At 39.8% G+C, this 17390-nt stretch overlaps 1 protein-coding gene and 1 non-coding gene across 6 annotated transcripts in view; both read right to left on the bottom strand.

Moving 5' to 3' along the window:
* LOC131251208 (uncharacterized protein At1g03900-like) overlaps nucleotides 1-6038 on the bottom strand; it is a 75029-nt gene extending 68991 nt beyond the window's left edge. For 4 of the 5 annotated variants that reach the window (XR_009173660.1, XM_058251794.1, XM_058251796.1 and 1 more), the window contains exons 1-3: nucleotides 5666-6038; nucleotides 2606-2638; nucleotides 222-322 (exon numbers count right to left, since the gene is read on the bottom strand). Coding sequence is in view for 4 of the 5 variants with exons in the window: in XM_058251794.1 (XP_058107777.1) it covers nucleotides 222-322; nucleotides 2606-2638; nucleotides 5666-5781 (250 nt within the window). In the remaining variant the exon portion in view is untranslated. Of the gene's footprint in view, nucleotides 1-21; nucleotides 124-221; nucleotides 323-2605; nucleotides 2639-5665 lie in introns of all 5 variants that reach the window. The other variant, XM_058251795.1, reaches the window with a different exon arrangement.
* A 10915-nt stretch (nucleotides 6039-16953) lies between these two features.
* LOC131252303 (small nucleolar RNA R71) lies at nucleotides 16954-17060 on the bottom strand. The gene has a single exon (XR_009174333.1). It is a non-coding gene; the product is annotated as a small nucleolar RNA R71 (small nucleolar RNA).
* Between the last annotated feature and the right edge of the window lie 330 nt (nucleotides 17061-17390).

Below are 17390 nucleotides of genomic sequence, written 5' to 3'. Positions count from 1 at the left end.
ATTGAGATATCATAGACTAACCCTAGTTCCAATAACAAACGGAACCAAACCTGCTGCTGTCAATCACAGGCTCTACCGGATGTGGCTCCCCATTTCTCAGAAATGCTCGAGCATAAAGCTCTCCTGCTTAAAACATTCCATGTGCTTAATAGAAATAATGGTATTGTCTAAGACTCCATCAATTTCTTTTCCTCTTAATTGTGACTAAAAGATTATTGAACCTGTGGTCTTATCTTCAAGCTTGATAATGCACTCATCCCCTTTGCTGATTACTTTTAATGCCCCTTCCCATGCCCATTTGTTGACATTCCATTCATCAGCCCTAGAACAAACATCATTATTTAGAAACTGTCTCCATTAAGTGCAATGCTTTTAAGTGCTCCTATGGCAACCCATGAAAGTAGGATCTCAATCCAACTTCCAAAAATTAACCAGGGGTGACAGATCCAAGTGATTCCTCAAGAGGTGCTGGACCTACCATATCTTCTATCACCTTAAAATCAGACCAATCCAGTCATCAAGTGCACTACGCGTACATTGAATGTGGACTACTGATCAATTCTCCCAACCATCCTTTCTTTGTACACATGGCCCATCTGATGACCATACATACCTGAAATTTGGGCTTTCGCACATGCATGGCAGGCCCACCTGAGGAATGCCCTAGGTCTCTCGCACACAGATGGCACATTCTCAGCAGTATCCATCACAGTTCTCAAAGCTTTTAGGTTGCATTTTCATTCCTTGTGATATTTCCTTCGACCATAGTGATAGAAGTGAATAAGCAGAAACATTGCATTGACTAACCACCATCAGATTGAACATAGAGATGCAGAAGAGAGAACAAAATTTCAAGAGGTCATGGGGTGAAGTGTCTTCAGTTTCAGTAGTCATCATTACATGAAACATTTTCATGGTTTGTACAAGCATTGAACGTGCAATATTCTGAAGAAAAAAATAAGATTCCTGATTTGCTTTCTAAGCTTGGATATATGTTTACTGGAATTTGGTTCATTGGAGGTGAACTAACATCGTTGGATGGCAGGCTAAAATTGCCACAAGCATAAATTATGTCTCCAGACTAAGTTGAAGGTGTTTGACTTAGGTTGCGTCTCTGAGTTTTTTCAACCCTCCATCTTCCAGTAGAAGAAAAAGGATCCACTTGAATAATAGTCAAACTCCTAATCTTGCAGAAACAGATCAATTTCTGCTACTGATGGAGATGGGAGATATTTACAGAGTGTTTCAAAACCCCATTTCAACAGTGATTAGTGATTATGATCAATGCTTGCTTCTCTCCACTAGCGATATTTGTCACCCCTGTTCTCCAGTGTTCTGTTAGAAACTCATTTGATTGTATCACCTGGAATCTCAAGATTGTTAGTTAGGTGAAATAAGAGGGTGTAGTATCTAGGTTCCTCTACATTTGGCTTTTTGTAAAGCTCGAAACTTTTCCTTTGTAGTTTGTTGATTTAGCTGTGCTAACTCCCTTTCACCAATACAGACTGCTTCATAGAGACATCTATGGGACCAAGATATACTCTAGCAGCATTGTCAATGCACCTATTGGAACAACCACACCTTTTACTACAAGTAGATTCTTCTCCTTCATTAATGAGTTTTGGAGAAATGCACCCCAATGTGCACTAACAGATCAACATGGGAAAGAGTAGATATTTTCATCATTGAGGAAATTAAACAACAGTTGAATTAGCAGAGCACACCTCCAATTGGTACCCACTGAACATGCCATGGCATGCTATTGTTCCAACAACCTTTCTTTACAAATGGTATTGTTCCAACATTCATGTGTATCTGCGAAATTACAATTTGTCTATGGATGCATATGTATGTACGAGGGCACATTAAACAACAGAATGATTGTTGTGAAAAAAGTACATTGAAGCCTATTATAATAATTTGGTACCCTGCACAGGATTTCGATTGAGTATGGGATGTATATTTGGTATGGTGAGGTTTCTCTTGCCGAAAGATTTCCAGCTTATTTAGGTCATGATTTAACTATGAATATGAAATAGGAGAGTATTTTGTGTGAAGGAAAGACTATTTTGTTACCTCATTGTCGTACAGTGCCGGAAGATTACGACTGGATTGTTTACTAACTTTTGGGGCAGTTTGGAGAACATTAGTGTTCCTTGGATAAGGGTGGGAATGGATTTAATTTATCATACTATAAGTGTGTTATTTATGATTAATCCTTGCAATCAAAAGTCATAGTTCAGAAAATAAATTTCTGCATTTTGTTTTGATGGAGAACTATAAAGTCAGATAAAATGCCTTTAGGACAGCAGAAAATTAAACATTTAATGGAAACTTGCAACGGCTACTTAGCCAAAGAGAGGGAAATCAGAAAAAAAAAAAATATATATATATTTATATTTAATACTTGCACAGACACACACACACACACACACATATATATATATTTAACACTTGCACAAACATCTACAATAGAGAGCAAAATCCAATGTGACCATCAAGTCATAATTTTGATAACTCATATCCCATCTCAAGCATATCAATCATCTCAAGTTGCGGAAATATTCATACAAATGCAAATAAAAAAGATAGAAAAGATCATAACCTGTAAGAAGCTGCACTTTTCCTTGGAGGTATCTGCCCAACTCAAAAAAGTTAGCATAATGAATTTGTATCAGATGGTTAGATTACAAATAAAAGGTACAGAATTAGTTAGCTATTCATGCAAGAATGGCGAAAATGATGAGGACAAACTTCCAAAGAAAAGATTGAACATCATAATCGTCATTATAGCCTTGTCCCAGCTGTTTGGGGCCAGCTAAAGTAAAGATACTACATCACATACACTCCAAAATTGCCATCATAATTCTTGATAAATAATGGAGACCAACTGATTGGATCTAGTTTGTCAGTAAGTGAGGCATGCAATATCATTTAACTCATTGGAACAACTTCGTGCCTCCAATATTAGAATAGCTACAACCCTCCAAGGCATACCACTTGGGTGGTAGAATTAATTAGACCTACTTTGTTAATTGGTTTTGCAACATCATTAACCAAATTTGAGCTGTCACCAGACTCACCATGAGCAATACTAAATATTTTTCACTCAGTGCATCCAACAACATCCATTTGAAAAAAAAAAAAAAAACACATGTGAGACCCATGGCAATGTTGGAACACCAAACTCCCAACTGCAACAGCGTTGTAAGAAACTATCCAACGGGGTAAACAGCCAAGAAGCTCCATGTCTCTCTCAACCAGCATGTCTTATGGATAATGGCTATCTATGCTTTGATCAACTAATAAGGATACAAAGACGCTCTATGCTATTATTCTTATCCGACCACATTGGCTATTTGATACTTCGCTAGGTACATGACTATCTTAAGTTATTGTAATGCAGGGGCATTTTCATACTGGGCTCGAGTGGGGTGGCATGTGGGATGCAGGGGCATACTCGGGGTGGGCGGCCCACAGAACCCATGGATTTGAGGCCCGTGTGAGGCGGAACCCATGTATTTGGGGCCCACAAGGAGGATTCGGCCAAGAGACTAACCCATGGATTTGGGACCTGGGCTATGAGATAAGGGGATCAATTCGCCATACCCTATCAGTTTGAGCTTTTAGAGCAAGTGGTTAATTGTCCTACATCAAATTGGTATCAGAGCGGGAGGTCTCATGTTTGAGACTCCTCACCGAGGGTGATTAATGCGGGGGCATTTTCATATTGGGCTCGAGTGGGGTGGCCTAGGAGATGCAGGGACACACTCGGGGTGGGCGGCCCACAGAACTCATGGATTTGGGGCCCGCGAGGGGGGGGGGGGGAACCCATGGATTTGGGGCTCACGAGGAAGGTTTAGCCGAGAACCTAAACCATGGATTTGGGGCTTGGGTTATGAGATAAAGGGATTAATTTGCCATGCTCTATCAGTTCGAGCTTTTATAGCAAGTGGTTAATTGTCCTGCATCACATTGCCTCTTTAGATAAGTCCACGACACCCTCTGGCTATAGATGACACCATAACGCCCAACAACTACTAAGTTCTTGAAGGTACACAACTAAATAGATTCTCTATGCTACCGCTATAGATGCAGACACTAACACAAGAATCAATAGATCTACAAATATGGATACTCTGATACAAGTATCATAGCAATGTACTCATACATTGCATCATTTGGATTCATGACTAATATACTTGGTTTTTCCCCTTTAATCAAGGGTTTTCCTCAAGTGATGTCATTAAGAGCTTGTGCGAGATCACAGTCTGGAATGTATTGTTCCCAGAATTAATAAAGGCCTTTCAACAAGGTACTTTTGGGTGCAAATAATATTTAATCTTACTCTTCCAATCAGACAGAATAAAAAATGAGACAATTTTGTAAACAAGAGACTACCCTCCTAACATCAGCCCTCTTCTACCAAGGATAGGAACCAACTGGCACATAACTTTGACGCCAAGTTTTCTAAACATTTTTTTTTTTTTTTTTTTTTGCAGAGTACATACATTGATAGGGGAGATACCTAATTTTGGGACCCAACTCGTGATATTTTCTTCTTGCAATACAAGTTTTCTTACACACTCAATCTTATGTTCTTCATCCATCCTAGCCAAGCTCTAGTCAAAGCACTTAGGGCATGAGGGAAAAGACTAACTAGAGTAGAAATGTGGTGTTGCATGAGTGTTGCATTAGCGAGAAGGCAAAGAAATTAGCAATTTCCTGGCAAGGATCTTCGCATCTTTTGGTCTAAATATAACATAGTATAACATCATCATCATTTTTTGAAGAATGTCATAGAATAATCCATCCTCATTTGTGTCACAGCAATATTGCCCTCTGCTCCACTAAATGTAGTTATGCACAACTTCAACCGCAACATTCCGTACCTACTTACATGAACCCATGGGTTCATAAACTTTTTCCAATCACTCATTTGCTCATGTAAACAATTTAACTCATCATATCCAACCCTAATAGCACAAATTTAAGTCCACTGCCAATCCAACAGAACTAAATTACACCAATGACACTATCTACCAAAATTTCCTATCAGACCCATGCACATATCAATATCGAATACCATCCACAAGGCTTAAAACCAACAAGTCTTTTAAGATTGAAGGAAACTCAATGAAATCTGCACAATGCCGCAACAAAAACCAGCTGAATAGCCCGGCCAGTTTACTTATTGGGCCTGGAATTCAGGCCCAGGACATTCATCCATCAGGTTGAGAATTCAACCCCAACGTGATCAAGATCGGTCTGTGGCTCAATGGAGAATTCGCCCCGATTGGGCCCACCGTCAGCCCATTCAAAATCGACGGGCCTTCTGAACATCAGACCTGCCCAACAGACCAAGCCAGTCCATCGCCAGCCCTAGCTTTCTTGCTAGTCCATTCACAATCATAGTCAATTCAAGAAATACTGAAACCAATTCTACAAAAGAATACATCCGAATCAACGGCGATCGGTGAAACGTCCGGAATCTCGATCCAGGTCTTAGAAATTCCTTACGGCTTGCATGAAATTGAGGTAGGAATTCGTAACTGACCTGTTTGCATCACGTGACTAATTCAAGATGAAATTGAAGCATGTTTTCAAGGATTCGAATTTCCAAGGATTGCAGGGAAAAGCAAATTAAGGAATTCAACAACGTATCAGATAGACATAGCATTCTGCGACTTGGAAGGGCACGAATTCAACTGCCTCTGCTTCTTCTACCTTCTCATTTCCGTCAACTCCCGACTCTGAGGATTGCTGCTCTTCTTTCTCCATTTTCAGAATTTCGATGAGAAAGTAGGAGGAGAAAGGTAGATCTGGATATAATCGAGAACAGAGAAAGCAGAGAAAGGTTTGGGTGAGAGGAAATCTGCGAGTTCGCGCCGGTGTATGGAATCGAAGACCACCGTTCCAAAATTACCGCTGAGAAGTGTTCACCTACAGCGCTTGTCTTTGTTTCGGCGAGTTGTGTGAGTTGTGTATAACATCGTAGCCGTGCAAAAGGTGGGGCGCATCGGGAAGATCGTCTTGGATGGAAAGTAGAATGGTCGTTCATTACGTAGGACCATGTAATAAATGCTTGTGTGAAATGAATACTGCACATCCACGTGCCGGCCCTTTATAACGCACTACGTAGGTATAAAAAATAAAAAAACGAAGAGACAAATCTAAAACTAGGGTAGGCTAAAGCATAAGAAAATATAAAGATACGTCTCCAGTATTAAAATCATGAGCTATCATTGCTATTTCTCCTCATTTAAATAAGACAAGGTGATATTCAGTGGAATGATATATATCAACCCAGGGGGGCGCCGATTGGATACTGACAAGATCAGTAGCCAAATCGCTATTGAAGTGACGTCACCAAGCTCTGTGGACCTCACCATGATGCATGTGTTGTATCCATACCGTTCAACCACTTTTAGAGATCGTTTTATGCCGTTACAAAGAGATTGAGAGATTTAAAGTTCAAGTGGACCCCACCATAGAAAATAGTGGGGACAGTGACATCTACCTATCAAAACTTCTTAGGGGCCACAGTAGTTTCCGATGAAGCTGATATTATTGTTTTCATTTCATCTATCTCTATGTTAACTTATGAATAAGATGGATCTCAAAAATACATCACTGTGGGCCCTATAAATGTTTCAACGGTGGGTGTGACGGCTCCCACGGTTTTCTGTGGTGGGTCCACTTGAAAGTTAGATCTATCTCATTCTCTTTTTAATGCCATAAAGAGATCTCTACAATTGGTTGGACCGTATGGATACAACACACGTATCATGGTGGGGTCCACAGAGCTTGGTGACGTCACTTCAGTAGCGATTTGGCTACTGACCCTGTCAGTATCCAATCCGCGCCCAACCCGGGGTATATATTAATTGTGTGCTAATATAGTTGTCTGTGCATAAAAAGAAAAAGAAAAAAGAGTCCGTCGTCGTTAAATATAACAATCCCACGTAGCTACTTTTAGGCCAAGGATAATTGACTAAAAGGCTAATGAGGTCAGGACTGCCTAACAAAGAGACTCGAGAGTCTTGACTAGGAAGTACAGATTTCTGCAGTTGTCTACTTTGGAAGATGCCGGAAGGCATGCAAATATGGCACATTTAGGAGATCCTGGTTGTTTATCAGGTGGCCCCACTTGGTATGTACCACAACAAAGTTAAGTTATTAAGTGGGCCACGCGTGTACTTTCAGAGTGGACCAACATGATACTGATGCGCCACCATGCATACATATGGTGAGGCCCACTAGATGAACGATCAAGATCTCGGCTATGGGATGTGTGCAGCAACTAGGCTTTGGAATGTGGTTCCAGTAGTCATCGTATCTCTTTATAGCAACGTTGAAAATCAATAGTCAAGCACTCACAAATGGAGATAAGTCGTGCCCCTTAAAGCACTAAAGTCCTCCAAAAGTTCTTTAGCTCATTTTCAATTTCCTAAGTTAGAAATTGGTTGTGTTCCGAGGCAATTCAAGCCCAAGCAGCCCTCTCGAGATCTACAAAAGCAAATCCTAAATTTGAATCACATATTGAAAAATTAAGGCAAACAAAGTATGTATAGGAACACGGTTTTACGTGAAAATTGTTTGCGGTTTTTAATATACTAAGTACAAGAAATTGAATCACTTATAGATGTGAAAATCCATGTTTCTCCCTTCCAAACCCTAAAATCGGTTTAGCCCTCATTTTCTTACTATAATCTTGCAATTACACTCATATATATAGTGTTACATCTAGAATATGAAATAAATTGTGCAATTATGCAAAATTGAGCGTGTCATCGATTTAAGTATTGATTGATCGACATCGATCAAGCAACCCTCAATCAATTGAGCCTACTATGTTTGATCAATCGACCATGCTTAAAAGTGTCCAGAGAGTTTATATGAATTTTCTGAATTTTGTCGATCACTCGAACCTCCTAGGTTGATCGATCAAACTTATCCTAAACTATCCAAAAACCAATCTGTCTAATCTAAGGTTCACTCGATTGATCGAGTAGCCTATTCGATCGATTGAACTCCCATATTTCTACACAAATTTAAAACATCCGTACAATAATCTCCATAATGATTTCAATCATCATGATCCACAACTCCAAGCTCCCATCTCCAATCGTCTCCATCATAGTTTCACCATTGTCGCTTCTCATGCACACTCTATTTTATCAAACCTTTGCTAGACCTAGAGAAGTCAATCAAAATTTAAACTTCTCTTTGGGAACCACCTTAGTAAGTATATCCGTCGGATTCATGCTCTTGTGGATCTTCTCAAGAGTAACAATGTCTTCCTTAAGCACCTGCCGAATAAAATGGTGACGAACATCAATATATTTAGTATGAGAATAATATATTGAATTCTTTGCCAAATTGATCGCTTTTTGTTGTCACAATTAACTAGCATGACCTCTTGCTGAAGCATCGATTCATTCATCATTCTTCTCAACCAAACACTTTCCTTGAATACTCTATCACTACCATATATTCAGCTTCAGTTGTAAAAAGAGCAATTGTATATTGAAGCTTTGACAACTAATTAATTACTCCATCCACTAATACAAGTGAGTAATCAGAAGTCGACACTTTGTTGTCCACATTCCCTCTGTAGTCTGAATCAACATAGCCTACAAATTTTTCTTCTGATTTTTCAAATGTCAAGACATAGTCCACTATACCTCGTACATATTAAAGTAGTAATTTCACTGCCTCTCAGTGTTACTTGTCGGAGTTTGACATGTATCTACTCACAATATTGACTGCATGTGAAATATCCAATCTCATAGAGACTATGACACACATTAAACTACCAACTGCACTGGAATAGGGCACATAAAATATAAACCACTTTTCTTTATCTGTAATGAGACATTGCTTTGAAGAAAGCTGAAAGTGAGCAGCATGAGGTGTGTTAATTAGTTTAGCCTTTTCCATTCCAAACTTTACCAACACCTTCTCAAAGTATTCTACTTGAAATAATTGTAACATGCTTATCTCTCTATCTCCGTGTATATCAATGCCGAGAATCCTCTTTGTAGCCTCCCAGATTTTTTACTTTGAATGTCTATGATAATTGAGTCTTCAATATATTGATCTCCGACATGTTATGACTGACGAGAAGTATAACATCAACATATAATAAAAGTACAATAAATACCCTATTACTTAATGTCATAAAGTAAACACAATAATCATATTCACTTCTAGTAAACTGTTAACTCACCATGAAAATGAAAATATCAAATTTCTTATACCACTGCCTAGGTGACTATTTTAGGCTGTACAACGACCTTCTCAACCTCTAAATCTTATTCTCTGACCCATGTATCTTGAACCATTGTAGTTGTTTCATGTATATCTACTTTTCCAATTCTCCATGTAGAAAATAAGTCTTTATATCCATTTGTTCAAGTTTTAGATTGTATTGGGCAACTAGCACCAACATAAATCTTATAATACCTGTTTGACCACAGGTGTGAAAGTCTCGTTGAAGTCGATACCCTCCTGCACATAACCCTTCGCTACCAGTTTGGCCTTGTATCTATCATGTTTCTTCCAATAGATTTACTTACAATCGATCGCTTTAGGCCTAACAAGAAGCTCCACCAGCTCTCATGTCTCATTCTTGTATAAATAGTTCATCTCGTCTTGTATCGCCGTCATATACTTCTCAACATATTTATTTTCTAATGCTTCTTGTAAGGTAGATGGATGCTCAATCATCCGTAATGAGAGTGAATGGAACATTCGAGTCATTTTTATATCTCATCAGTAATCTGCGATCTCTCAGTGGACTTCTCCTCACGGGTAACTGCTTAACCTACTCTTATACCTCTTCCTGCGATATGGTTTTTAGCTGTGTCTCACCTTTTTTTTTTTATTTCGACATCAATTGCCATTGATTTACTCGTTTCCTTGTGTTCATCCTTACGGAACAAGGAATCCTCATCAAACTTGACGTCATGACTCATCGTGATCTTTCGTGTGATCCAGTCATACAACATGTATCACTTCACACCATCATCATATCCCACAAAGGTACACTTCTTCGCCCTTTAGTCTAGTTTATCTCTCTCAACTGATGGTAATTGAGAATAAGCATCATAACCAAATGCTCGCAGCCCTGAGTAGTTTACATTATGACCACTTTACACTTCTTCTAGAATTTTACAATCAATCGGTATAGAAGATGACCGATTCACTAAGTAACAAGTTGTATTGACGAGCTCAGTCCATGTAATGTCTCGAAAAAATCCATACAAAGACCCGAATACCACCTCAGGCAGAAATCGCTAAGGATCGAATCCTTTAGAAATTAAACGAAAATTAATTAAGTACTAAACTGAATTAATCGATAGATTAGCTTCAACTGCTTTCTATATGATCTACAAGACCCAAAACTAGTAGAATCGCTAACGTTACATTACCTGGAAACGTAGGATCAATCTCAAAACTCAATTGCTTTTGGGAGCACACTGAAACTCCGTATCAGATTTAGACCGCGCGTCAAAAGTCTAATGACTGCGAAACTATACGCTTATGACCACCTTACTAGGCTTGATGACCATCTCAGAAATCAAGTCCTAATAGTATCCAGAAACGTACAACTTGAGCTCGGAGTGAAGTATGTAAGAAACGCAAATATCTTTACAAAATGAACTCAAACTTAAGTGAATTGGGTTGTTCACTTGCAAGCCAAATTTAAGGGTTCAGACCATCAGATTCCGACCCAATTACACCCTCAGATCAGGAAAAATTTTAAACACATGTCAGTGCACTTGTGGCCCTGATCGAGTACCGGTGACCGTTAAACTGAAACAGGTCCTCCACAGTTGATCCAGTAATCCGATCGGATCGAAACTTTAACCTGACATAGATCCATTGTCAGGAGACTTCCTCTGAACCATAGGCAGAAGATGGGCCTCCAAATGAGCTCTGTTGGCCCGAAACAGCCACTCTTTGGCTATAACATAAGTATACCATGGCCCTGGGGCCATTGATATTAGTTCTGGGCTTATATAAGGGCCTTAACCCACCCCTCTCTCATTCCACATGATTCGATCCCACCGCTCTACGTGCTAAATCGCCTCTCCCGTGTCACTACACTGGCGATTCTGATTCCGTTATTGTGTAGAAAATCCTAATCCTAACCTGTTTTAAGTATCCAGATAGAGTAAATGGTGAAATACCTGACCTATTTCATGTTATAGGTTGTCGTTGTACCGTAGACAAAGACTTAGTGTTCGATACGAGTTTACCGGCGAAAGGTGCGGACTATAAACGTTTAGGTTATGGTTTTCAAGGCTTTCAATGTCAGTTAATGATTTATGACTGATTTGATTGCTATCACATGTGCTTAGATACGATGTTATCCGTATATTACATATATGTGTGTACTATGTTGAATTTAATGCATTCTATGTGTTTGTTGAAAAGTTTGAGTGAATATGGAATTATGATTTGTGCTTGTTATGATTGACGTTTGAGGATACATGATCGTTGTATGTGTGGTAACTCTCTTGTGAAAGGATTTGCTATAATACCTGTTATAACTATTATATTACATGTTGATATGTGTAGTTTAAGTGTTTGATAAAATGCCTGAATGAGAAAATGCTTGTTGAAATGTACTCAATGAGGGTGTTGAGATAGGATTCTCAATTCCCTTATCTATAGTTATAGTTTCTTTATGTAACCTATCTTACTACTATGTGATTTGTGGATGAAATGCCTATGTATGATAACATGTATACTATTAGTTCGTTGAAATGCTCAAATAAGATTTATATTTAGATTAGTTGTCACATGCTATCTTTGACTATCACATGTGAGTGCTATTGTTTGGAGTGTGATTAGGGCTATGATGTAGTCCAGGCAATCGGTAATGGTTTACGATCGGTGGCCGAACTGTTTTAGCCACGACGGATACGTTCGATGAATCCAACTCGTACGGTGATTATCGACAGTGGTTAGGCCACGAGGAGTGCATATGCACTCCATCTCGATTAATTCAACGTACGCTCGTACCAGTCGAGCTTGTCAAGCAACCCAATTGCCCTAATGTATGTTCACCATATATAAACGCTGCTGCTTAAATCTAATGTACCAACTTACCAGTGAAAAGCCCGTTTAACCTTGGTACCACGATCCGCCAAGACTCATGAGCCGGGCATGGTGGTATGTGACACCGTGGTCGAGCTGTCGGCCTACGCTGGGGCGACGAGCCTCCCCGTAGTGTCCAATGAGCAAACCAAACTCGTGAGCCGACTACGATAGTATGAGACACTGTATTCAATCTGTCGGCCTACGATTAGGTGACGAGCCTCTCGTAGTGACCTCGAGTATACACTAGGACTGCGCAAAGGCGATAAGCCTTTCCGTAGTGACTTCGAGTATAAACTAAGCTTGTGTTGATGGTGACGAGACTCTCCATAGTGACCTAGAACTGCTATTGTATGAGATTAACTAGGATTGACAACCCTAGATGGATCATTGTTTAGGTCAATCATATAAAGGGAGGTGCCTTAGCTTCCTAACCTGCTGTATGAATAAGACTAATTAAGAACTTGGCTAACACAATTATGCACCGCATTGTATGTGCTTTTGACATAAGAGTTAAGCACAGTGGAAGAGGTGCATGCCGCGATCGTGAGATGATGTTGCAGAGGGAGTTTAGGTGAGGGCATACATCATTAACACATATCATCCTTGCATTAACCAGAGTACCTATGAATGCTTATTGTATTACTTTATCATTACCGTTTGACTGAATTGATAACATGTTAACCTTTGCCTTATAGCTCCATTGAGTTGATCACTCACTCCCACTCTGGGATGGTGTTTTAAAACACCAACCAAACTCTGTTGTAGTTTCAAATGATGGCGATGTTGACGAAGCAAAGCCTGACTTTTATGATGATGAAGAGGAGTTCTCTTATATGCAACTCTTAGGCGAGTCTATGTAGACCTAGAGTTGTGACATCAGGGCTACAAGGATATGGACTAGATGGCATTACACTTGATCATTTTGTAAATTTTGGTATAGTACATATAACTATTTGACCTAGTGACGTTCATACTCTAGGGACTTACAATCACTTATATGCTTATATGTACTTATCACAGTCTTTCGCTTGCGTAATTTAACTGTCTCTGAAGTATGATATGGTGATTTGGTATAATCTCACTCACATTTAATGTACTAATATGGACAACATTTAATCATCATTATCTATGTTGCTTAAGTGATGTGTTGAAACTCGGGAGTTGGGATCCAGCTCGACCCTCGGATTTCGGGGTGTTATAAGTTGGTATTAAAGCATGATTTGGATTAAACTAGACCTAGGTTATGGACACACGATGCACACTGATGTACTTTGTGTTGAGGGTCAAATATTGCATATCAAACCCAGTTGTTACCTGGATTTACTAACATAGTATTGTTTAAAGACCTGATTTAATCGTGTTTGTAATGCAGGGTGTGTTTAAGAGCCTGGACTGAAAAAAGGTGGTAAATGCATGGATTTAACACTCTGAGGACACCCAAGGCAGGGGACGGACTCCAGGAGACGAAGATCGATGGAATTATGCATCAAGGATCCGAGGAAAGCAGGCCATTTACATTAAAGAGGCCCGAAATTGGTGAAAAATGAAAGATCACATAGTTCTTGCCATCTGATTGGCTCAAAACTTCATACTTGGCCTGAGGGCCATGAATTAACCGTACACGTAAATTTTCATCCATTGGATCACTGTAGAAGGGGCCCAACGGACAGATCAGCCCCTTTAATCATTATGTGGGCCCCGCCTGATATCTGGATATACTCCAATTTTGGTCTCAACGCCTTAAACTACGTGTCAAAACAGATGGATGGAGCAGATTTCTTACAAACATCACCAGTGGACCCACGCATGCAGTGCACGTGCAAGGTGCACAAGTACACCGGACGAGTATAAACATTAAGGAAGTCGGTCAGCAGGCGCTGACCGACTCAAAACTCGGATTTTTTTTACGCAGCAACGGACGCTGGCCGACCGTTTTTGACTAGTGGGCCCCACCCATCATCCCTATGGAAGATCTGAACCGTCCAATGCATTCGGAATGGGGGTTTAACCCACGCCTAGGTCTCATTTTAGGCATCATGAAAACTTCCTCACTTTCTTAGTTATTAAACACAGGATGGACGGTGACTTGAAAGATAACGTGGGCCACATAGGATTTGGTCCAAAAATAGTGCTTCCCACCTGATTTTTCGAGTAGAACGCAGTGGACAGATCGGATTTTCCAAAAAGTCAGTGAAATGGGGCCCACCATCGTCACAGCGTCAATGACGCTACCCTGTTTTCGCAGCCGGACGCCGTCCGACTTTCACGGCTAGTTGTACGCCCTTAGGGGCGGTCGGACGGCTGATCTGAACCATTCATCATGTAGGTGGGCCAAGAATCTCCCAGGGGACGCTGTCCTTTTGGAAAGAAGAAAAAAAAAATAAGAAGAAAGGAGATGCGGAATTCCGGACTGCGTGAGAACTTTCGCAGCAAAGGGACGCATTCCAGGCTCCGGAAGGACTGTTTCCGCAGTCTACTCCCGGTGGGACTCCACAGCATCGGAAGAAGGGGGGGCTGGCCATCTTTAAAAGGAAGGAAAAGAGGAAGGAAGAGGCATCCACGGTGAGAGAGAGAGAGAGAGAACGGCTGGGGGAAACAGGCAGTTTTTCTGCTGCTGCTGTGCGTGGTTGGGAAAAGGGCTGGAAGAGTGAAGACAGGAGGGGCTGCACGTCAAGGAAGGCGACGTGGGAGGCAGAGACGTTGGCTGCTGGGATTGAGAGAGACGGGACGGCTGGAACGGGAGGAAAAGCTGGGTTTTCTCTTTCTTCCCTTCTTATTCTTTTCTTTTCCTTTATTTTATTTTATTTTATTTAACCAACCCATCCATGTGTAGCTAATCCTCTTAGCTAGGGCTAAGAGGTGAAGCTTGTAGCGTGATGGGAAGATTTTGTTGCCTTTAATTCTATTTTAAACTGAATAGATTTGGTATTGGGTTGATTTGATGGGAATATTTTTTTTTCTTTAATGGCATGTTGTGACTGAAATTACAATGGGCTTGCAATGACTTTGAATATTCCTCTCCCCTTTTAATGTTTATGACGTCAGGAAGCCCTGTTGTTCACCATCGTCTCATGGGCATGGTCGGATGACGATACCCTTCCTAACCTTCATACATTGTTGATTGGTTGGTAATTAGTTTAATTCTATTGTTTACTCTGTCTCCTGGGCATGGTTTGGTGATGGAATCCATTCTAATTCATACACCTTTCATCTCTTGAAACCTATATCAATGGCAGTTCAGTAAATTTCCATAATTTGTGATACTGGCATAAGATCTCCCTAATCTCTACAAGTGGATCCTCTGAATCCCTAATTTCCTTTCTCTGAATTCCTTAAAGTTTTAGATAATTATTCCATAATTATTTTTTAAATTCTACTTTGTTTAGATCGCATCTTAGTCTATTTCTAGTTCTACTTGGTTTCAGATAACGTATGTTTCAGTCCCTGTGGATTCGACCTCGGTCTTACCGAGTTTATTACTACATCACAACCCCGCACTTGGGGAGTGAACAAGTTTTGGCGCCGTTGCCGGGGACTGATAGTTACAATTTTCTGAAATTAATTAGTTTTAGAATTAGGATAAGATTAGGATTTTATTAACTTTAGTTTTAGATTTTTATTTCTATTTGATTTTTAGAACTAACTTGTTTCCTGTTTTGTAGGATCCTGACATAAAATCTCTAAATTGGTAATTCTTTCTTAAATTCTCTACTTTTTCTTTTTATAGAATTAGGGTTTAGATTTTAGAAACTTTCTAATTCTAGTATCCTCTGTTCTGTAGGAAATAGGTTATTTTTAGAATTTAGGTTATTTAGAAATTGACTTTCTATTTTGGTTCTATTAACTTTCTAATTCTAACACTTTTTGAATCTAATTCTGTTTCTTAATTTATTTTTAGGATTTTTGTTTAGAAACTAACCTTCCTATTTTGTAGGCCTTTAAGATAGAAATCTCTATTTTGGTACACTCCTTCCCTACTCTCTATTTTTCAATTTTCTTGTAGTAATTTACTTTTTAGTTTAGGCTTTCCTAGTTTACTTTAGAAATTTCCGTTTTCCTTTAAAGAATACTTTCTTTTAGAAATTACTTTACTGTTATTTTTCTTTTAAAGTATCGTTTCTCTCCTTTATAGAATCTAACTTATTTTTGTTTTATTTTGCGGGTCCTTAACTTAGGAGCCTCAATTTGGTAATTCCTTTCCAATTCTCCCTCTCTTTCTTTTAGATTTTCTTTTTCCTTCCTTAGGATTAGGTTTCGAATTGAAAAAGTGTGCTGAGTGTTTCATGCCCAAGTGGGCCCGTGACGACACTCGACGTCTCTTGATCGAAGGAGGATTGGTTGAGGGGTTGACTATCCATCGCGAGGATTAGACACCGCTCGAAATCCCCGGAGTTAATTGGAGTTATGGCTGAAGACCAACCTCCTCTACTTCCACCCGGGTGGAGGATAACCATGATGAGAATGAGGTGCAACAAGCACCCCGCCTCGTACTTTACGAGATTTTCTACAACCGGCGGGAGTGAGTACGCCCTCATGCATGATTTTTCCTGAAAACCCAGGACAACTGGACATCAAGCCCGGAGTTATCCACCTCCTTCCCAAATTCCATGGACTTGAATCAGAAAGTCCATATTTACATTTGAAAGAGTTCGATGAGATTATAGCTACATTATGTTTTCCTAATGTATCTGAGGATACAATTAGGCTGAAACTCTTTCCTTTTTCCTTAAAAGAGAAAGCTAAGACGTGGTTACATTCACTACGTCCTAGATCCATTGGCACATGGAACGACATGCAGAGGGAATTCATAAAAAATTCTTCCCACATCATAAAACAATTACCCTCAGAAAAGCAATCATGAACTTTGCCCAAAAAGAAGATGAAACATTCTTCCAATGTTGGGAAAGGTTCAAAGATTTGGTCAGTTCAAGCCCACAGCACGGATTTGAAACGTGGCGCATTACAAATTTTTTCTATGATGGACTGACATCTTCCATGCGCCAAATGGTCGAGACAATGTGTAATGGAGAGTTCATTAATAAAGATATCGACGAGGTATGGGACTACCTCGACAGTTTGGCTGCAAAACACAATCTTGGGACTATTACCCAAAGTCGAACACCACGTCTAGGCCGACTCAATTAAAGGAGAAAGGTGGATTATACCTCTTGAAAGAAGAGGATGATCTCAAGTGTAAAGTGACTACGCTCATAAGGAAAGTTGAGGCCATGGAAAGAAAGAAGGATAAGGTCAATGAAATTGTTTGCGGCATCTGT

This window comes from Magnolia sinica, chromosome 7 (assembly GCF_029962835.1).
Source record: "Magnolia sinica isolate HGM2019 chromosome 7, MsV1, whole genome shotgun sequence".
Lineage (NCBI taxonomy): Eukaryota > Viridiplantae > Streptophyta > Magnoliopsida > Magnoliales > Magnoliaceae > Magnolia > Magnolia sinica.
This window is presented reverse-complemented; position numbering and strand designations above follow the sequence as displayed.